We start from the raw sequence: 23,962 nt of genomic DNA on the forward strand, positions 1-23,962 counted from the left end.
TAAACAAAGTGAATGTTTGGTAAATAGTGCGGTAAATAGTGAGGTAGGTTGTTACCCCGCCCTGTGCTTTTTACCCTGAAATGGGGGGAGTGGCTGCATGCATCATGGATCTGGAGACAGGCAGGATGTGAACACGCTCTCTCCCAGCTGGAGCTGAAAGGTAATGATGACCTTTACAAAGATTTTGGCTGAAGTGTTGCATTCAATCAATTCGGGTTCGCTGTTTGATAGCAAGATGTTTGAAGACTGTGTGTTCCGGTTATAACTTTCATGTTGTGTAAGGAGCGCGAGACTTTCCTCCGCGTGCGGGTGAGTTTTGACGTTAGCAGGTCCGCTAAAACAATCCGCATTTTATTTGCTCTACAGCTTTGTTTAAATAAAGGTGTGAGCGGTTACAATTTACAAATACTGTTTCTGATCAAGTTAAAGTGTCTGTGGGCTTGTTTTCAGCATTTCCCCGGTTAAAAGTAAAGTTCGCTTGGTTGCTGTGTGGCGTCACCTGGTGAGAGAGTAGCTACAATCACAGATTGCATAATGTTGGATAAAAACTAGTAAACATCTTCAGGAAATTCAAGCATCTTGTAAGCTGGTTCAGAGAAATAATTACTCCATAACAGTCTAAATGTAGTCATTGACAGGGTGCATGCCCGTGGAAACTGCGTACGGTGTAGGCTATGTTTTGTACACACATCTTTGTTAGATGTCAAATCAAATTAGGTTTAATAGTAGGCTAGTTCATAACAATGGATATAATTTGTTCCCTGTTATACATTTTAAATTAGGCTATAATTGTGATTTGCTTGAAACCTCGTTAGCTTGTAGTCCACTTGTGATCTTTATCAGGTTGTGACCTGCCTAATCGTGCCTGTACGTTGAATGAATTTACTTTCAAAGTTGGTATATGGAGTAGGCCTAACTGTTTGTTTAGCACAGCTCACTTGGTTCATGGAATGAACAGGAACATTCTTCTTCCCGTTTAACTTCTAAATGCATCATTTAATCTCCATTACGTTTTACCCAAACACTTTTAACAGCTTTTTGGTATGCTCCTTGTTTGCATGTGGTTTGCATTGTGACTCCTGCACTCAGTCAGGTGGACAGTGAATCAGACTGTCAATTAATAGTTTTAGGGAAACAAAGTTCGACTGGTCAATTAAATGACCTCTAAACTCTTCCAGTTTTGTTCTTCCCCTCTATAAATCCAGCCATAATAATTCTTCATAATATAACGTATGATTGTTGCTTCCTGTTTCCATAAAAGCTTTATTTGTTGTTACAGTTGTCAGTTAAAAGTAGTTTTTTTTTTAATGACATTAAGTGTTTGCTTTCATCAGTAATACTTCTAATCTTGTAATCTAAATGTGTTCAGACTGTGCCCTGAAGAGGCAAAAAAAAAGAAAAGGCTGACAAAGATTAAATCAGTGGCCACTTAAAGGAAAATTTCTTTAGACCTGTTTGATTCTGAATGACCTTTCACAGAGAAGAAAGAGAGATCCTGGAAAAAGAAAGTCATTCTACTAGTCCTACATCCTACTTGGGAGTACTCGAAAGTGAAAGCAGTGACCTATGATAAAAATGATTGCACGTCTTATAGTCATGTATATATTTCTTTTTGATGATTGGTTATGTTGGCATTTTGAGCGGTACTTTGCAGTCTGCTGGTGTTGGGTGAGCATATCATACCAGCAAATTGAGAAACTATCCCCTGGTTTCACAGGCCTGCCTATGCCACAGACCTATATGCCTAGTCCCAGACTAAAGGCGTTCACACCAAAAACGATAACTATAAAAGATAATGATGAAGATATAGTTCTAAAATTGTTCTCAGTATTACAGAATAGCAGAGGCCACACCACAGCTATAAGGAAAACGACACAGAGAAATGATATCGCTGGAATCACTTTCAGAATGATTTTTTCCCCAGCTGATGAACGATAAAAACATCGACAGCCATTCAGAATCATTCCTGCTATAACGAACTCAAGCATTTAAAGCAAAAGATAAGCACATGCTTAGAATAAACAGAACGATATCGTCTGCTAGTGTGGATGCAAATATAGTTATCGTTATATTTATTGTTTGGTGTGAATGGGCCTTAAGGCCCGGTTTCACAGACAGGGCTTATATTAAGCCAGGTATAGGCCTTAGTTTAATTAGGGTATTAAGTAGCTTCTATAAATGTAACTTAGAAAATAGCCTAACATTACTTATGTGCATCTTGAGACAAAACAATGGCGCTGAGTCCGCTGATGTTTTTCAAGGTATGTCAGTGCAAGTTGCTTTCAGTTAAAACAGCTCAAACATGCATTTTAGTCAAAAGTATGTTTTAATTAAAATAATATACTCATGTATTTGTTCTATTGATCGAGTATTTGAAAGGAAACATTGGGGAAAAAAACCTATCCCTAAATCATTTACTTGTTTACTCATAATATTACATATTTTTCCTGTAGTAGTATCTTAATAGTTTCCCACTCATATCGTATGTGCTTGTGTTTTGTGGTCACAGGAGCCCTGAGCAAAAGCTTCTTAACTGACATTTAGGCATCCCACATTTAAATTTCTTGGGTGAATATCCCTTGAATTGCATGACACATCCACACAATAATGGTAACCATTTACAGCCTGTCCCTCTAAGGGATTTTAACTCTGGAGTCAGAATGAGGTTCATTCCTGCCTGGTTTTCACTATAGTGTGTAAAACGTTAGCTTCATTATAGAGAGATTGCATGCTCTCAGGGAATGTAGTATTCATCAAGTCTGAGCTTAGCACAACCCTCATACTAGGCCTTTTAGGTTGTGGCAGTTCATTTGGACTTTAACTTTTGTTTTGAGAGGTAAGACTGAAATGGTTTCTGTATGACTCCAAAAAGAAAAAAGATGTTAGAAGTAATGAAGTATTACTTCTAGGAGCACTTTTTTCTTTTCTTGTGCTTCTGCATGGTGAGCAGGAGGGGTAGGAAGACCAAGTGCTCAGTTTGCGTCAGTGGGTTTTTTGACTAACTAGGGAAAATCCCTTGGAGTTTTACTCATAATGACTCAAGGAATGCCCTTCAAGGTACGCTTGTGCCCCCAAGATGTTAGCCTGTCTCATTCTACCCCTTTTAAACCTAAGCATTTTCAAAGCAACCTACAGGTTGTGATCAATGCAGTGGCTTATTTTGTGAGAAAACCGCGAACATGCAGTCAGTTTCATAAGGACTGTTGGCTGGGGTGGGTGGGGGACCTTCCTGGCGGTGTTCCTCGGATGTGTTTTTAAGATCCCTCACACTTTCATGTACTTTTGTTTTGGTCACATGCATTCCATTTAGCTGCCACATGGGAAGTACTCCACCCAATTCCTGACAATTAGCTTCAGTGATGGAGAATTCATCCTCTTCCAGGAAATCTGCTCTGAAGTGACTTCACATGTATTAGACTGTTAAAGGGGAGATCATGTTTTTGTTTCATGTTGCCAAGCTGTGTATGTGAATAAGCCCATGTCATTTTTATTCTCATTTCTTCCTTCATACACTATTATTCAAAAGTTTGGGGTAATTCTTTTTTTTTTATATATATGACAAAATTATTTTGCATTAAATTGATCAAAAGTGACCATAAAGACAAGTAAATATACTGTTATTTTGAAGTTTCTATAATCCTGAAAATAAAAAGTGTGGTTTCCACAAAACTATAATGGTTGCTGAAGATTCAGCTTTGCCATCACAGGAGTAAATTACATTTTAAAATGTATTAAAAACAGTTTTGAAATTGTAAAATATTTCATAATATTGCTGTATTTACTGTATGTTTAATTGAATAAATGCAGCCTTGGTAAGCAAAAGAGATTCAAAACAAACTTTCAAAAACATTCAAATAAATCTTCCAACTCCAAACTTCTTAATAGTAGTGTAGGGCCTAGGTCTTCATTTTGAGACATTGTTTGTGTTGAGGAAAATTTAGTCATTTGGACCCTGGTCCAAACCCCAACCTCATTAGCTGGGTTACCATCCAAAAACACCATCAGCAGAAACATCCGATTAGTCAAGTGGGTTTAATGTTCACTATGTCAGAATTTATTCGGCAAATGCATTTCCATCACCTATTATTCACATTAACTCTTTTTCGCACAAGTCAAATACCACCTCAAGGGAGCGTGTAAACTTTTTTGCGACTTAAGGAATTTTTTTCTGAATTTTGCCGTTTCCATCACTATTTTCTGCGATACTTCAAAATGCGCATAAAAGCAGTGTTCTTTTTTTTCTGTCCATCTTTTTGAGTTGATGTGTTTGTGATCAGTTTCTAAGGGTGTTTGATCTCTATACACAGATGAGTTTGCAAACCTTCCCTTCTTAATATTGATTTAATCCACACAAGTTTAGTCATCATGCACCTTAGCCAAGATAGTTCATCACAGAGTGACCGGTTTGCTTTTTGTTTAGCCCCAAACATTTTTATTCATGTGTGACATTAATCTCCTAAAATGTCAGTGGACTGGAAGTCACACAGAGATTATCATCAGTGAGGATGAATAAAAGACAGTGCTTCTAAACTGTACTGGAGCTAAATATAGTTTGCTCTGTTCTCATTCATACACGTCACAGTTTTTGCTTCATGGTTTCTTGTTTATCATTTGTGAACTAGAACAGTGGCTCTCAACTGGTGGGTCACAGGTCTGATCTTAAAGTGTTACAGGCAGTGTTACAGTGCATATTCAATGTAAATATAAGCAGGTTTGCACTTTATCAGTAATAACAATATATAGTATAGATATATTGTATAGATCAGTTGTTTTAACTATTCATTAAAATGAATCGGTTCAAATGAATCATTAGTTCGCAAATTGGACGTGTCATACGGTTGTGTGATTATCCCAGCAGTTAGGACATGGACATCCCACAAGGTTATTGTCAACACAGAAAACATTACATCACTGGATAGGTTTTTTCGTTTATTTAGAGTAATTTTATGTCAGCTGAATGTGCGGAATGCATTTCAGAGAAGATAAGGCAACGTATTTTAGCACAATTCACACCCAGCGGTAATTAAGGGGGAAAAAAATCTCCGAATGCTCCAACATGAAACTTAGGTCTTCCGACCTTTTACCATCATGTCGTTTTATTTTGTTTAATATGCGTGCGGGAGAGAGAGCAAGACAGCGTTTAATTTGGAGACGGTGAAGTCTTGTTTACACTTTCGCCTGGCTTCGGAAAGAGAGAGAGAGAGAGAGCACGCGCGCGACCGGGGCTCTCCCTCTCTGCTTGTCCTTTCCATATGGTTCTTTCAGTTAAATATGCGCCCTGTCACTGATCTTGCACACACAACAACTCGCTGTCCCCAAATCGTTTCCGCTGTCGCAAAACATCAACTGTGCGCATGCGTCAGTGGAACCAGACGATAGGTTTAAATGTTTCGCGGCTTGACTGTTAAAAGCAGATGATTGGCTTTCCAGCGGGAGGGGCGGGACATGTTCATACAACCGCCATCTTTGCCGTTACGGGTTTTCCTTATATAGTTCTATTGAGGATTGAGGAAGTGGCATGTCTCTTATATAAATTGTCTCTGGTAATACTAATGTAATGCGGTCACAGGTGTATGTTTGTTGAGTAATTTACAACGGCTTCGAACACGGCTCAACCAATCAGAATCAAGGACTGGAACTATCCGTTTTATAACATTGAATTAAACCACACTTTTAAAGTATATGCTTTACTTAGAAACATCCAAGTAAATAATACAATAGATATTGTGTGAGACACCGTATCTACTTATCAGAAATTACACTTCACGTGAACACAGAGACCTCATTACTTGGTAGACACAATGAGGGTAACATTTGATGTATAGTTTGTGTTTGAATGTCTCATTTTAAGTAGAAAATGAACTCCAAATGTCACAAAATGGCAAGTTACTAATCCTAACAACAAAAGCAATGATAAAACCGTGTAAATACCACTGGAAAACAGTGAAAAATCAACTTCATTAATTATTCAAGGCCCAGTGCATGATGGGAACATCAGTAAAAGAAAAGTTGAGTAATTTTACTTAATTTTATAACGTTGATATTTACGCTTTAATTTCTACACGCTTGAATTGAGTACTAATAGCCTATAGAATTGACTTATTTTTTTTAATTCTTGCCTGAACTAACTCTTTCATGTTGCATTATTCTGTAGTATTTACTTAACCACAATCATTTTTATCAGTGTATGCCATTAGAATTCTGTGTTCGTGACGCTGGTTGGCAGCTGTGATCAACTCTGCTTTGCATTGTGTCGAACAACATAACGACAGGTTCTTTCTTGTTTTGACTTGTTCAGGACATGTCCTGTGCTGTTATTTCTCTTTACATTCACATTCTTCACCTTTTCTCACATGTAAGAAAATGTAAATCTGTCCCGCCTGCTGATACCTGTCCAAAAATAGATATAACATCAGGTGCCGCTACTCATCCTAGGGGACCAGAATGCAAAACAGACAAGCAAACATGCGTGCAAAAAACATTTACCAAAAATACATACTGGAATATAACATGCCAAATGCATATGCAGCAGCATCGCATTATATCTACCACCCCATGTTGTATTGTCCTATTTGTAATTACCATTGACTAGCTGCTATGGTTTCTACTGTGCATTTTGTGCACAATTGCTTAAGTGTCTTTATTAACCATTAGCTGTTGGTAAACCAGGAATCAGGAAAAACAAATCAGGAATATTCTTGAAATTCAACAGTAAATGCATTGTCTGTTCACTTTTACAATCCAGCTGGAGTTAAACAGTTTGTAAAGGGTTTGTGAATGGATCTGTCTGAGTGTTTAGTCTGGTGATGTGAGGCACGGAGAGATTCAGTTCATTGTTTACACAGCAAACGTAGTGTTAATTATTAATAAGAGACTTCACCTCCTGGGGACGCTTACAGTTTCTCTCTGACCGTAAGTGCACTAAGTAGGAGCAAATGTACTGAATGCCTGGATTGCAGCTCTTGCACAAGTCATAAGTGCCCTCAAAAGTATTTTTTAGCCCTGCAGGGCATCTTTTAACAAGAAGTTGTAAATCTACTGAACTTCAGCTTCCCTGACGTTGCCTTATTGCATAGGCTAATAGAAATGAGAATGTTGTAGTCAATGTATGCTTTTTTGCATGGTAAAATCAAATCTGTAGCTGCCCTTTTTTGCCAAATAATTTTGTTAGATAAATACCTTAAAGGGGGGGTGAAATGCTCATTTTCACTCAATCTCCTGTTAATCTTGAGTACCTATAGAGTAGTATAGCATCCTTCATATCTCCAAAAAGTCTTTAGTTTTATTATATTTATAAAAGAAAGATAGGCTGTACCGAGTCTTTCCGGAAAAACCCGAGCGTCTGGAGGCGGGCCGTGTGGGCGAAGCCAGAGCCGTCGATCTGGGCTTTGTTTATAAAACATTCATCGTCGAAATGCAGGGAACAAACAGTCTACACAACTACACAACAATCTGCATCCACTGTTCCTAACGCTGGGTTCTTTGGTAAGCTTTCCCTCACATCCAAAAACACACTTTGGAGACACTATGCAGCGCTGCCGATGATTTCCTGTTGAAGCGCGTTGATGTGCGCGGTCTCGCTCTCCTCTGGTCGACGTGTGCGCGGCCGCGCTTTTCCGGGAGAAATGCTCATATAAGGAGTTCCACTCTGGTCTACGTCATTAGATCCACGGTCGAAAAAAAAACAGCCGAAACTTGTACCAACCCGGAAGTAAGATTTTCGGCACAGAAATTCTCCGTTATTCGTCCAAAATATTTTTTAAAAACTTTGGCCATGTTAAGCATGAGAATCCATATCTTTAACACTGTAAACAACTCTGAATACATGAAACACCATTGTACCCCCCCTTTAAGCAAGTTTAGTGTTTTGTTCTTCCCTTTACATTTAAAAAAAATAATAAAAATAATAATACATGCATACACACAGTGAAATAATGTAATGTCTGGAGGGGATATTTGTTTTAATGACCCTACAAGTTTGATTAAGCCATAAAAATCTGTGAAAAAATAAATATCATTTATTCACAGCAGAAGAGACTGTGAAAACTTGTTTAGCTTGTAGCTTGAACACACACACCTTCAGTCACTCAAAGATTAAACTGATATTTTTCTCTCTTCTGATCAATTCAAGCAATGTCAACAAATACTTGCCCAGGTCAGACTACCTGATCTAATCCATGTGTGTGAACAGACCGTGTTTACTCTTGCTGTTTCAGGCTCTGATGTTCCATGTAACCATTATTACAGCAGCAGCAGCAAAACATGTCTGTTGTTCTTTCTCCTCAGACTCGGATTTCCTCGCCACATCATCCTTGTTTCTGTGATTTGATCTGCCAGTTTGTCAGGATGGGCTAAAAACAATTGCTAGCAGCTGAGCACCGTACACCTGGACCCTCCTCCGTCTCACCTGTGCACAGGTAAACATGTACACACTTTGGCCCAGAGTAATTTCACTTTATAAAAAAATCATTTTGATTTTATCAATTGTACAATCAATTGATTTCATTGTGTTTTTTTACTTGTCCATTGCTGATACTTTGAGAGCAAGGTGACTGATGTTGATATTTATATAATAGAATACAGTTTAATGACCATAAATGACTTAATTATATTGAAATTAAGTTTTATTGTATACAGTATTTAATCATAATTTATTTAAAATGAGAAACGCATATTTCAGAAATATGAAACCAAGGAAATTGGTATTATGCATTTAAGTCAAAACATACAGATAATGTTGTTTCTCGTTGAAAATAAATGGCTCTCTGTCACTGACAGGGACATATGTAGTCTTTAAATCACCACTGATCCCAGAGGCCAGCTGGCCCCTGAGGCCACTCTAAATTTAGTCCTTTATCCCATACGTGTAAAACTAGACTACCCCTGCACTCGGATACAACGCTGTTCCCATAGCTGCCAACTTTTGAGTAAAAAAATAATAATTGCATCACAAAAAGTGTATCGTGATTGTCACTAACATTTTAGTAACTAAAATGAATTTTATTAGGTTTAGTGACAACATGTTACAATGTTTACATGGTACAATTTCTGGTAAGCTATGCTTTTTTATTATTTCAATTCAATTATTGTGATTTGATTTAATATTGACTCATTTGGATAAATATTAGGTACACAAGATAGGTGTTAATTTTTCTCAAGAAAAAAACAACTCACCTAATGCTGTAAACATACAGAGAGCCCTATCAGCTGGCAGTATTATTTAAGGTTAAAAATAACTCAAATGAAATATAATGCGTTTTTTTATTATAACAACTACTTTATTTAATGATATAAGTAAAAATATAATAAATATGTAATATAGTACACATATTTAGCAAAATACTCTCTATAGCTCTTTTTTTCTAGCCAACTAATGTGCTATAGCCTATTATGGTTATTAAATGGCTTTCCTGAGGTAAATGTTATGTGACATAATTGTTCTCCAGCTGTTTTATTGACCCCTTTGTTTGATTGATTGGTCGATATTATGTATGAGGAATATACATTTCGGTAAGTTGTACTGTATCTTTCAACATTGTTCATTCGTGTTTATTTACTATTAGCTTGTAGAGATGATCGGGTCACGTGCCGCTAGGGATCTGTCACGTAACATTTACAAGCGCCAAAACGGTATTTATTGTTTGAATTTCGTAATACAATTGACAGAATCTGAGAGCTGAGATTTTTTTATATCATAAGTAACCTGCTCTGTCTAGTCTGTCGGTGTCCGTGTCCTCTTTGCTTCGCGATTTTTCTGTGCGTGAGAAAATGGATGTGTGACGTGAGAGCGTGTGAAAAGTGTAAATTGCGTGAGTCTCACGGTGAATGCGTGAGGGTTGGCAGCTCTGGTTCCATAGGCGATACTGGGCCTTTTACTAGTATCCCTTAGAGAGTTACGGTGTGGGGTGTACAAAGAATAAGAGAAGACTGAAAGGAAAATGGGCTAAGGCAGAGCTGGAAGAGAGAAAGGGAATGGGAATGTAAGCTAAACTGAAGAATGTGAAGTTGGAATAAATGAGAGAAGCCATGTGCAACAGAGCAAAGGGGTTGCTGGGAGACAAAAGCAACAAAACAAGAGAAAGAGTGAGGAGATGTTGAAAGAGAAGCAACAGGTGAATGGGAAAAGGGTATGTTCAGAGTAAATGAAGTATTGATAATTAATCTTTAGTAAGTGTGAACTGTCAGTTTAATGAACTCAAAAATATTAAAAGGGGTTTTTATGTCTAAAGACGGTTACTCCAAGGCATCCCAAATAAAGTGTTCTTTATAAACTAGTGCGTTAATTCTCATATAGAGTTAAACATAAAGAGGTTCACTTAGTTTAATTTTAGCTTGAAGGTCTAAAATTTAAAACAGCCTAGCTTGAAATAGGGTCAAGTCCTTAAAGTAACTCATGTCTTTGTGTCTACTAATAGTTTGTCTTCTCGACTTAGTGTCTTATGAAGTCATCTACGGTTGGCATTTAGACTTGTTAGCATGCAGTACTCAAGAATTTAGTTGCAGACATTCACACACACGTGCAAACAAACTCTGAAGCAATGCATGTAGTCATCTAACAGAATTAAATTTGTGGTTATTTGCATCACTTTTCTGTGGCAAGTAGAAACTTGTCAACTGTCAGCTAAACTGTTCTGGTGAAAGAGAATCTATCCTAGGAAATGAAAACCGAAAGAGGTAAGGCAGGTAAAAAATTGAAACCGAAACTTTGCAGTTTTCTGCAGTTGACCCAGATAGCATCTTGTGTCGTGAAGTGCCTTTAGTTAATTATATATTTAAGAGTGCATGGCAGGGTTTTCTGGATGCAGCGCAAGCTACGATGTTAAAGTCTGTTAAAAAGATTCACAAAACGGTGTCAATTCACTGAGTTAGTGGTTTGAATTGGACTCAGACCTGTGGTTGAGTTCACAACAGACTCCCTCACTAATTATTTTTCAGTTCTGTCATGACAACTGTCGGGGTGATTGGCATGGTAATGGGTATGACAATGTTGTATGTTTGGTCTTGGCAGAATAGATCTTCTGCTGCTGCTTTAATTGCTGCTGTTAGGTTATTGCTGCGGCAGAACAAGTACGGGACTTGCTCCTGCCAATACATACACGACACACTGCTGTGAGCAAGTAAGACATGCTGCTGCTGTACAATATAGCGTACATGAATTACCCCCAACAGAGCAGGTGACATGATATTTGACAATACAATACAAGCCGAGTGTACTGTACGTCAGAAAATCCCTCACCCCCAGCAGATCTACCGCCAAAACATATGTGCTGTTGCTCCAAAGAGCCATAGGAACGTGTGTATGCTAGCTATGTGTGCCTGGTCCTTTAGTTTTGAGAATGAGAAATGGGGCATATGCTTGGTCTTGGCGGACTAGATCTGCCTACGCAGTATTCCCCCAAAGCAGATCTAACCGTTAGACATAGGGCTGGGTATCGTTTAAAAATTTGCGATACTGATACCTTGACTTCGATACCGGTACCTGAACGATACTTTTTCGATACCAATTTTAAATTCGTTTTAACAACATTACATTACCTAAAAAAAATGTTGGGTTTTATTTCCTATAAAAAGCACCAGTGGTAAAGTTTATGTATTCTAATCATTTAACAATATGTATTCTATACTTCAGTGAGCTCGTTGTTTCTGCCTTAACTTAATGCATTGTTTAACAATGAAACTGAATGAAAATTTCATTGAAATGCATTACTTACAGTCACCTCTCTGATTACAGATCACTCTAAATTGTAATTTAGACGCATGCATTTTCTGTAAAGCTGCTTTGAAACGATATGTATTGTGAAAAATGCTATACAAAGAAATGTGAATTGAATTAAATTAAATATAGGCTACTGTGGGGCGGGATATAAGCCTCACGCTCAGCATACATAAAGCTTGCCGCAAAGCTTGCACACCTATAGAGAGAAATGCACTTTTTATTTAGATTACATAGTCAAACTATTTTGTTTTGAATTGGTTCGTTTAGACATTTCAAGTTTCTATAGGCCTATTTCTCATATCTGTGAGGCATGTATCCTGTAAGCTGAGTTTCGGTTAATTTGTGACGCGCTACAGTTCTTCTTGCAGTCGAAGACGATCAACTTTCTGCTCTCTAATTTATTCTGTGCACTGTTAAGTGCTTCATCAGATTTGTCATGTTGCCAGTCTTGGCAGCAATCATCTTGTCGCAAATATTGCATCGCGTGCTGCTGGCATCGAGTCTGGTGAAACGTAGCTACACTTTTGATCTTTTCCACATATTTTCCATCTATGTGGGTTGGGATGCTTACACACTACAGCCTCATGTGCAAGCCACGTCTATTTGGGCAACCGCGTAAACTAGTGTTTTTCTGCCACAGCCAATCATGCTGAATGCTTATTGGCTCACTATCGTTGACGAGATTAACCCTTTAGGTATCGAAATTTGGTACTGAACGACAAGACATGTTTCAATACTCGATAGTATCCAGGCAATTCGGTCGGTACCTAAAAAGTATCAAACTCGATACCCAGCCCTAGTTAGACGTGGGCTGCCATGAGGTGCATAAAAGCCGCGTGAAGCATCTCGCAGTGTAGCCCTATGTGTACTAGTGTACCCTTTTTTTTTTTTTTTTTTTTTTTTAAGGGGTGTCCCTAGTGACTTATCAATGCCTACATACCAGTGTATACGTGCCACTAAACTAAGTAGTTTGGGCCATAAGGCTTAGCTCTAGTGGCCTATTAGACTGTGTGCATGGGCCTGCTTTGCCGAATGGCTTAACTCTATTGGCCAGTGACTGTGCACCTGGGCTACCACGCTGAATGGCTTAACTCCAGTGGCCTATGACTATGTGTGCCTGAGCCAAAAGCTCAAACATATCCAATTAGAACGTGCATTATGTGTGGCTTTAACAAATGGTAACACGTTGCAGGCTAATAGAGATGAGAAAAGAAACCCCCCACAACCACCTGAGCAAATAGTATGATGATTTAGCATCGTTTGATAATCGTCATTGTCAAACCCTCTATACTCCTATTTAATTAAATAATAATTTATAATTAATTAATTACATTTATATAGTGCTTTTCTAGGTACTCAAAGCGCTTTACATATGAAAGTGGGAATCTCCTCAACCACCACCAATGTGCAGATGATGTGATGGCATGGCAGCCATATTGCGCCAGAACGCCCACCACACACCATCTTATTGGTGGAGAGGAGACAGAGTGATGAACACAAACAGTATATATGGGGATGATTAGGATGCCAGGGTTACACCCATACTCTTTCGAAGGACATTCTGGGATTTTTATGACAACAGAGAGTCAGGACCTCGGTTTAACGTCTCATCCTAAGGACGGTTTATTTGTAAATGTGGAGTCATTTGGACAACGGATGAATAATGGAGTATGACTAACATGTATTCAGCTGAACCGAGCCCGAACACGCACAAGTAAATGAAAACATCAGCCTTTAAAAGTGTTGTAAATAAAGTAATAAGCCCCAGTTTTAAATGCTATGTTTTCTCATGAACATTTTCTCATGTCCACTATGCTTAGTCTCAGTAACCTTGCGTAAAAGGCTTGCTGCTGCTGTATCTTAATACACATCTCTGCTGCTGTATGCTAGTATTTTACTCCTGCATCAAATGCAAGATTGTAAAACGTCTTTCTTAAACAAATAAGGCATTGTTTGATGTTTTGTAGATTAAGCAAAGGTTAATATTTAAACACTAATGCCCATCCAGGTTCTGGAACCCAGAGTTCCCAAAATTTAGTGATGGTGCTTAATGCAGATGCTGTATAGCAGTGTCCACCAAAAGATTAGAAATGTACCCCTAGCATTAGATTTACGAGTCATTATTTTATGATATTTGGAGAAGAACTAAAATATTTGAGCTGATATTCTATTATATCTATTATCGGAGTTATATTGCTAATGCGTTACTACTTGGCATTTCACATCTGTCCCATGCAATGGTTATGTCAACAACACAATTTGAGAGTGAATCCCACATCACTCCTGAACTTCACAACATGCAACCTAGCTCTGTTAGATATGTGAATACAAATAAAAGCCTTTCACTTTAAAGAGTTCAGAAAAGCTTTTCTCTGTATCCTTACATTGCCTGCTTGATGCTGCATAAAAGTAAAATGCATGTTCTCTAGCTGCTAATGCTAGTAATTCACTCTAAGCATTAAATCTGACTGTTGACATGACACATGATTTAAACCTCATGAAATGGTTAGTTCATAAGGATTGATTAAGCAGACTACGCAAAACGCATAGTGATATAGTGTAAAAAACCCCATGCACTGATCTTAGATGTTGAATTTCAGAGGATATCTGAAAGCGTGCAGCACTGCAAAGGCAAATGCTAAGTATTTAAAGGTTAAGTAAAACACAAGTATTTAAAGGTTGAGCAGTGAGCTCATTGGCTACTGATACGGCAGGAACCGATCAGCTGCGACCTATAGATAACGCTGTGATAATGAGCAGGTGAGTAAAAGGACCTATTAGCCTAGAGTTTCATGCCAGAACTTTGTATTTATGTCTGATTCTAAATGAACCAGTAAACCATTGCTTGTGATTAATACATATTCAGAAGTTGTTGTTTTTTTTTTTAATTGTAAACGATTCAACAAAACATTCACATATTTCACAATAAATATTATTGGTCATTGTTTAGAGGTCCAGTCATAATGTAGAATCTATTGTAAGGGAAACTTTGTTTGGGAGTAAAAAAATACAGGGCCAGCCCAGTAACTAAATTTTTTTTTTTGATAATTCTCTGTTATCTAAATGAAGTCTCTTCTGCTCGTCAAGGCTTTTTATTTGATCAATAAACCCTAAATACTGTGAAATATTATCACAATTTATTTATTTGCATTTATTTGAAATGGAAATTTATTTGCATATATTTGAAATGGAAATCTTTTGTAACAAACATCTGTCACTTTTGATAATTTATTATCAGAATGAATGCATCCTTGGTGAATTAAAGCATTCATGTAAAAAAAAAGAAAAAGATTTTCTGACTTATTGGGTTTTTTTTTTTTTTTTTTTTTAATTAGGTCTGTTGTCCTGTGAGTAGTTCTTAACATGTCCTGATCCATGTCATTTTTTTTTTTTTTTTTTGTCTCTGCTGTTCAGGTGGTGAGATTTGACACCATGCAGGGACCTCGGAGGAAGGTGAAGGTCATGTTGATGATGACAATGGTGTTTATCTTCATAGTGGTGGAGGTCTCCCGCAATGCTGGGAAGGGCAACAGCAACAAAAATAAGAATCTGGTTCCCTTGAAGCGTTTTTGGGCAAAAGATCTTCCGAATAACGCCTACTGGAATCGCCAGCAGCAACAGCTAAATTACATCAACAACCCCAACCTAGAAAAACTCAACTTCACAATTGATAAACTTCCAGACTGGCTAAACGACACGGTCAGTCTTGATTCCTGTGACCCAGACTTCAGGGTGACCACCCAAGTCAAGGATTTCAACTCCTTACCGGATCGCTTCAAGGACTTCCTGCTTTATATGCGATGCAGGTCCTATCCCATCGTGGTGGACCAGCCAAACATATGCAAAGACCAACCGTTCCTCCTCCTAGCTATTAAATCTTTAGTCCCGCACTTTGATCGACGTCAAGCTATCCGCGAGTCGTGGGGCAAAGCTGGCCGCCTTGCAAACAGAACGGTCGTTACGGTTTTTCTTCTTGGAAACGCAGCCATGGAAGACTATTTCCCTGATCTCTCAAATATGCTCCACCATGAGAGCTCAATGCATAGAGATATTCTTCAATGGGACTTTAGGGACACCTTCTTCAACCTCACCATCAAGGAGGTGCTTTTCCTGGAATGGCTGAGCACCCGCTGTCCTGGAGCCAGTTACATCTTCAAGGGGGATGATGATGTTTTTGTTAACACCATCCGCATTATAGACTTCCTAAGCCGTCTTTCTCATGCCAAAGCCAAAGAACTGTTTGTAGGGGATGTGATCACTAATGCTGGTCCACACAGAGACAAAAAGGTCAAGTATTTTATCCCGGAGAGCGTGTTCATTGGAGCGTACCCTGCGTATGCAGGCGGGGGCGGTTATTTGTTCTCGGGACAGCTGACCCAGAAACTTCATAACGTCTCGAGGTCGGTGCCCCTGTACCCTATTGATGATGTCTACACAGGTATGTGCCTTAGGAAACTGGGTCTCGCGCCTGAGAAGCACAAAGGCTTCAGGACCTTTGATATCGAGGAGAAATATCGCAATAATGCCTGTGCCTATAACAGCCTGATGCTGGTCCATCCCAGAAGTCCTCAATATATGATCAAAATCTGGGCCTGGCTGAATGACCCAGCCTTGAACTGTCACTGAACTGCTGCTCTAGGGTTTGGCTGCTTTAAAGGGACAGTCCACCCTTTGATTATAATTCTGTCATCATTTACTCACTTTCATGACATTCCAAACCTGTAAGACTGACTTTCTTTGTATGGACCAAAAAAAATGATTATTTTTCAGTGAAAGTCAATGGGATCCAAAAACCTTTTGAGTTCTGCAGAATTAAGTCATACAGTTTGGAACAACATGAGGGCAAGTAAATGATGACAGAATTGTCATTTGGTGAATTATCCCTTTAATGTTTTACCGTTGTTCTATTATGATTTCTTATTAGCATCTTTTCATGTCAATGGTCTGGAGCAATGATGAGCTCTTTACATTTCAAATGTGCTATCAATTTCTAAAGTGGCTCTGAATTGCTACCTTTACAGTATTGCAATGGCTTGACTTTGTGTCAAATTCTGTTAATTATGTTACAAGTATTTATACTCTGCCCTCTGGTTGTGAGGTCATAGGTGCTGAGGATTGTGGGAAATGTAGTTCAGCTGGTCTGGACATGAACACACAATACACGGCTCACCTGAGCACAAATATCTGTTAGTTATTTTAAGTGTTTTTTTGTCTTTGTTTTCAATGGGAGAGTTGTATCATGGTAAAGTGAACTGACATGTTCAAACGATCATAAGTTTTAACAAACCTTTTTTAAAGCATCTATGTCACAAGCATAATCTCACTGTCCATACTTGCCGCTTTATTTCTCAGCAATGCGAATGAAGATATCGCCTTCCTGTTTTACACACAAGCAGCCTGAAAACTTAAACGTGTTCGTGTGTGTTTAGATTCATGAAGAATTGGCTCATTTTAGAGCCCTGGTTGTGGGGACAACAGTTTCGGACCTCAACTGAATATAGGTTGCCTACCCAAACCTCTACATATGTGTTTTTGATTTTAATGGACTGCTGTCTCTCTTCCTTCTAGATTGATTCTTATGCAGAAACAGACAATCAGTTGCTAGTCTTAATCTTATTTTTGTTCAAAAAAAAATGAAGACCTGGCCATTTCATCAAAGAAATGTGTTAAAGGAACAAAATCATTCACTCCTCTGCTGGAAAAAGCAGACCAAAAGCTTGTTTCCCTCTTCGATCTGATTTGAAGTCTTCTCAAGATGTGCTCAGTGTTTTGGTCAAACAATTATGGTTGTAAATGAAGTAAAAAAAACAAGAATATGAAAGGCAATGGGTTTAATCTTACATTTGAAATCAAGGCATCTCACAATTTACCTTCTTGCCTAAATGAATGAAACTTTGCAGCCAATTTTCCAGCCCCAGATTAAGCCCGTTGCTGTTGTTCATGCTGTTGTTGTATTTTCCCCTCCCATAAAGAGGCCAGGAAATGGTCTCAGCTGGATGACTTAATTACGGTACTGAATTTGATACAGCAGCCCCCAACTGTGTTACAGTGACACCTGCTGGTCTGCATATGTATCTTTTTCTTTCTTTTATGAACACTGGACATTTTTCATAACCTGCTTTCATCTTGATGGAATATTTAAATCATGCATGTGGCCTTCCAGTCAACTAGTAGTTCAAATATATTTTCTTTTTTAAGAGGCATAGGGCAAGTAATCATCACAGACTTAAGGCTGTGCGTCTTCAGTCTGCCTCATTGGTTGTTTGCTGAGGAGTTAAATCAATTTTGTGTCATATTTTTGTTTAATATTAAGTTGTCCACCCTGCTATGAGGAACGAGGGTCAGACGGATGCGTGTTTTATTTTGTCTCTGATAGCAAGGCAAGCACACCGTTTAAAAGCCTGATCTTGTGTTTGGTGAGAAAACAAAATAAAAGTGTTTACATGTGTTTATGAACAGTACAAAAAGCTTGTATGTACTATTTTATTAATCACAGAGGGAGATTATACAAGTTTTATACACTGGTATTTACTGTACTCTTGTGAGTTCTCCACAGGCTGTTGTTGTATGATTGATGGTTTTTGTATCACATTGCAGAATGAACACTTGTTCTTGCCTTATGCTGTTTATTTAGGTAATGCCTTGATGATAATTTGGTCTTTATGTAAATAAGATATTTGAATGTTAAAATGAAAATGTGTTGGGTAAAATGTGGCTTTAGTTGTGTATTTATGTGTATTTAATGTAGGTATGTATATACAGGCTCAGGAGTATGATCATGATAAAATCAGTTTGTATTTTGGAATTGTTCATTTATTCAGTCATGTCTATATGAAATTTCTGAAACTGTAATGGCTTTCAGGTATTTCACTTCACATCACCTTCAAGAACATTCAAACTACTTTTTTTTGCCATATATTTATATGCTGATTATTTTCTATTTTTATTTGTTTGTATTTCACAACGCCTCTTACCAAAAACACATTGTCAACCATGCAAACATTCCTACCAAAATGTGCCTGTTAATAATTTTGATCAATTTTGTGTCTGGCCGTGTTTTGTAATTGAATATGCACATTTATGTTTTTGTCACGTCTCTGTCTACCTTTTTTTGATTTAACTCTTATAATAAATTGAATAAATGGATGTTTTGTACCTCTGTCATTCTGTCCATTCCTGAGTGCTTCTTGCAGAGTACTTTGCTACTTTTTTTTTTTTCTGCACATAAATGTGATCTTATTGTGATGATGGCATTGTGTGTGTTGCAGCAATTGTTTTTTAAACCAGCAGAGGGCATCTTGGTGCTTTGTGTGTCTTTTAGCATCAGTGTGCCACAGTGGATATTTTTTTGTCACTGTGTGGCACATTTTTTTTATGCTGAATTCCGCCCTCTTTTTGATTTACTAAGGTACTTTGTCATGATCGGTTCTGTGAAACTATCTTGTTCCAACGTGCAGTGTAATTTTTCCTCCAACACTCTGACATTTAATTATAGCAGAGCTCACAAATCATCTGCGGCTCTGCAAGAGGTCTAGAGCTCAGCTAAACACCGAATTTTCATCCCTAACTACACTAAATCTTACTCACACTTCATGATTTTGTCTTAGTACTTGATTTGTGCCATTTATTACCTGCTGAGATATAAAATGCTGTTACATGCACTTTCTTGTTGGTCGCTTGGAAAGGAAGGTGTCTGTCAAAAAAAATGTAACTGGATAATCAAGATATAACATGGAGTTGAATGCTTTTTCTAACATCAAGATTTTGTGTTAATTTATATTTTAAAACTTATGGAGTCCATCTCAGCTTCTATTATTAAAGCAAAAAAGACTATTCCTGCATATTTTTATTTTCAATTCAGCCTTTTACTTAAATTGATATGTTGATAATTGAAAAATAATATGCAATGCTGTTCAAAAGTTTGGGGTCATTATGATTTTGTGTATGAATGTCTCTTACGCTCACCAAAGTTGTATTTATTCACTGAAATATACAGTAATATTGTGGAATGTTATAGTTTTCAATGTAAATATGTTTTAAAATGTAATTTATTCCTGTGATGGTCACATGTTGATCTGGTGCTGAAAAAACATCATCATTATCAATGCTGAAAACATTTGTGCTGATTAATATATTTTTGTTGATATTTTTGTGGAAACTGATTTTTTTTTTCTTCCAGGATTTTTTTGATTTAATAGAAAGTTTAAAGAACGGCATTTATTTTAACTAGAAATCTTATGTAAAATTCACTTTTAATCAATTGAATGTGTCCTTTCTAAATATCTTGCCAACCTCAAACTTTTGAACAGTACTGTATTTTAATATATTTTTTATTTTTATCAACATCAACTTGGATGAAAGTATGTTGTATTAAGACGATGTGACAAATACATTTGTAAAAGTTCAATTTTGCTGCATTTTAATGTTAAAATTCTAACTGAAAAATGAAAGAGACATTTGAATTACCATATTTCTCAATTGTCTTAAAAAACATCAGTTTGTGGGGTTGCATATCCTTGTTAAGGGACATTTTGAAGCGTGTGGTTGTGTGTGTTTTGTAATTGAAAAATTGCAGTGCAACACCCTTTCTTGTCATCTTGTCCCTCAGGACATGGAGCGAGAGGATGGTTGAGGAGTTGCTATAGAGACTTTCTCTCAAGGGATGAAGAGATGCTATTCTGAAGGATTAAGAGTGGATGAGTGTGAATGTGTTAGTGAGAGGTTTTGAATGGGTTCAGAGTGTCTCAGAGACCAGATGATGGTCTAATCAGATGTGTGTTTGCGTGAAATGCTGTTCAACTTTGATCAGGACAGTGGAGTAACAAACAAGAGTGTGTTTTACAATCATGTTTCTCATTGCCTCATGAGTGAAACTAGTGTGTGTGCAATATATATTGCGTTTGTGGAACTGAAAACAATAGCAGATGAAGAACGATGAGGTGTCTGAGCATGTAGGGGGTATACAATAGTCACCTTTACTTTCCCATTCCTCAAAACACGCAGAGCAAACATTTGCGGCCATGTATGGATATGAGAAAGCAGAAATGAGACACAAAAGAAACAAATCTAGTCGACAGAGAAGCATGTGCTGATTTCTGTTCGGCTTGGCTGTGGTGAATGCAGCTCTGCCAAGTCACTCTCTTATAAGCAGCCAGAACCATCTCCTCATGTTTTCCTTTTGCTCCCTGCTTCCAAATTGTCTTATTTTGAATTATGTCTCTATATGAAGAGTCAGACAGTAGTGGACTATAAAAGAAAACCTGGTCTGTAAATGATTTATGACTATGTGCCCTGTTGCTCTGTCAGGATTTGATAGAGAAGTCCTTTCATGCACACTTGTTTTTTTTATGCACAAGTGTTTTCCAAAAGTGTCCACCCCCTTCCATTTTTATTGGCATGCTTTGTGACAGCTAATGTCTTTGGCACTCATTGAGCACATTGGAATTTAGAACCGGTTTTTGTCTTCTGCTTGTGCATGCAATGCAATGCAATAAATAGCAAATACGGAATTGTTCAGTCTCACAGGTGGAGGAATGCAGGATGTTGGACCTGGATCAGCGGATCTAGAGCAGTTCTTATAGGCCATTCACACAGAACCCCTTTTTTGCATTTAAAATGTGAGTTGCAGGGCAGTGGGGTGAAGAAACCCTGCAAGGTGAAAGGTTTTTTTTATTTTTTATGTGGAACTTTTTAAAGAAGTTTTGGAGCGCATGCAGTGTCATTAGAGGTGGACAAAGTACACAACTTCCTTACTTGAGTGAAAGTACAGATATACTGGTCAAATATTACTCTGTTACAAGTAAAAGTTGTAAGGACTGATTTTTACTTAAGAAAATCTGTTTGATGTCAGAACCCGACGTCAGATTGACGCCAACCAGACTTTCATTTCCAACCAAAATCCAACATCTGTCCGACGTAGGATGTTGACGTCAAACCGACTTTCAATTCCAACAAAAATGCAACCCCTGCAACTAAAATCATCCCCTGACTGACTTTACTCAAGGACCTTGACAGAAATGTAGTGGAGTAAAAAGTAGTGAAGTTAAAGTAAAAAGTTTTGAGAAAAAAATAATACTCACGTAAAGTACAGATAATAAAAAAAGTGTTCTTAAGTGCAGTACTCAAGTAAAAATGTACTTTGTTACTGTCCACCTCTGAGTGTCATGCACGATCCACTGAAAAATATGCCAGATGCGAGTGCAACATCATGAGTTGTTAAAGTTGTTAAACCTGGAGTGTGCGTTTTATTTCATGTGTAATAGTGAGGATTGAAAGAGTATTGGTGCTCTTGTGCTTCTGAGAGTGTGGAAAAAGTGGACAGAAGACTGCAAACTTGACAGAAGGGAGTTCTATCAAGGCTTCCAGGCTCCTCCTCATTAATCACTCTCTGTAAGAGAAAACAGACGTTAGTGAATGTCTGGAAGATCAGAAACGCATGGTCTTTCTTCACTGGTGTTTATATGGCCCCAGTGATGAGTTGGTCGATGGCCGTCAGGTGTGTGCGTTGATTGCTGGTCAGCAGCTCTGTATGTGTTGCCAGGGGCGACTGATGTCGGACCAATGGTAGTCCGCCACAATATATATATATATAAAGTGGTGATGGCTAAGGAACCTATTATTTACCAATAGGTTTATAAATCTATTTGTGTATATATTTATATATACATACATACAAGTTCTGTATGAATGCCAATGGCCTTATATTGTGACCTTTTTATAACTTTGTTATAGAGTGACCATGAAAGATGGAGTATCACTCATCTGGAGTAACTGCTGCAGAGGAACATGGAACATTTGAACCTTTTAGGATGGCCTATGAATTCTGATTTCCTACAAGTCCTTGAAGACTCTGTGTGATTGAGAGAATTGGATTTCTGACAAACAGAGAGCACCACAGGGAAATATTACACTCTGATCCTTCTCTCTGTAAACACACGCATTTGTTTTCTGTCATAGTGGGGCCTTCCCGTTGATTTTACAGGATGATAGTTTTTATTGCATACCCCTGAGTCTAACCATCACATAAATGTTTTTGATTTGTTTTTGTTTTTTATTATTGTTATTCCGTTAAGACAGTATTTAGTACATTTTTTAAGCCATTTACATTTCAGGGGGACCATTGGCTGCTCATGCAAAATGTAGGTGATTTTAAATTTTACTACCTTGGGACAACGATTTATTATACTCATATGTACTCTTTTGAAACAAACAAACACCATTTTATCTGATGTGCTGCACATAGTGGTCCTCTTCTAGATGGAAGAAACACATTTGTAGTTGTGTTAATGGTCCAACATATGAAGAAGGAAGTAATCACAGTACTCATATATGTAGGCTATGTGATATAGATCTGCAGCACTGAATGACTGAGATGTTGCAACTTCTGTCTTCCCACTTCCTTTAAGCAGATCTCAGATGCTTTTCTGCTCACCCCAGTGTTTAGACATATAGATCTGAGGAACAGAAAGAGGACAAAGTGTCAGCCTCAGGACCAGGATTAAAATGAGTTTGGCAGCTGCTCTGCATTCATCCACATAATAGCGTGAATATTATTGAAAGACGGTGAAAATGTCTGTCTGACAAAAGATTAAGTACCTGAGATGATGTTTCTGACATGTGTAATGAAGCGTGTGACATTTTATAATTGTCTGATGTGTCCTGATGTGTGTCTGTGACCTGATTTCATTTGAGTGATCAAATCAGCTTTACAGATATTATAGATGGATATTATACTCTGAGGATGTCTACCCCCATCTCTCTTTATTATTATTTTTCTTTGTAGACATAAAATATTAACAGTTTATCGGAGAGCATTATTTATACAGATGTGATTATCTGTATGAATGGATGGAGACAGGATACAGAGACTAAAGTGATGACAATAAATGGAAAGAGCAAGAGAGAGAGAGAGAGGACCTATAGCATTCATCAAAGTGATTCATCTTTTTGTTTGTTCAGAGAAATAAAATTATCAGTCATTACTTCCTCTGACGCAGCAGGTCGGTGGAAAAAGGAGCCACAGAATAACAGTATTGTTACATAACATTTGGTCTGGTAAAGACAGATGGCATAAATGCAAGCCAATACAAAGTGACAAAAGCTTGAGTGGATTCAGTTTTGTTTAAGGCCCCAAATACAAGAGTGTTCATTATTTACTGTTTTACTATATTTGCCTCAATGAGGTTCTGCTGCAGATTCTATGACCTGAACACACACTCTCTCTGTCTGCAGTAATGGCAGTAAGTC

At 37.7% G+C, this 23,962-nt stretch overlaps 1 protein-coding gene across 5 annotated transcripts in view; it reads left to right on the forward strand.

Moving 5' to 3' along the window:
- Window positions 1-18,862, forward strand: part of b3gnt2b (UDP-GlcNAc:betaGal beta-1,3-N-acetylglucosaminyltransferase 2b) — a 29,445-nt gene extending 10,583 nt beyond the window's left edge. For 3 of the 5 annotated variants that reach the window (XM_079852723.1, XM_079852722.1, XM_079852721.1), the window contains exons 2-3: window positions 8,287-8,417; window positions 15,131-18,862. In XM_079852723.1, the coding sequence (XP_079708849.1) occupies window positions 15,149-16,342 (1,194 nt within the window). In that variant the 5' untranslated portion in view covers window positions 8,287-8,417; window positions 15,131-15,148 and the 3' untranslated portion in view covers window positions 16,343-18,862. Of the gene's footprint in view, window positions 1-47; window positions 310-8,286; window positions 8,418-15,130 lie in introns of those variants that run through there. The other 2 variants (XM_079852720.1, XM_079852724.1) reach the window with 2 other exon arrangements.
- The last annotated feature ends 5,100 nt before the right edge of the window (window positions 18,863-23,962 follow it).

The sequence above is a fragment of the Squalius cephalus genome (assembly GCF_949319135.1).
Source record: "Squalius cephalus genome assembly, chromosome: 20".
Classification (NCBI taxonomy): Eukaryota; Metazoa; Chordata; class Actinopteri; order Cypriniformes; family Leuciscidae; genus Squalius; species Squalius cephalus.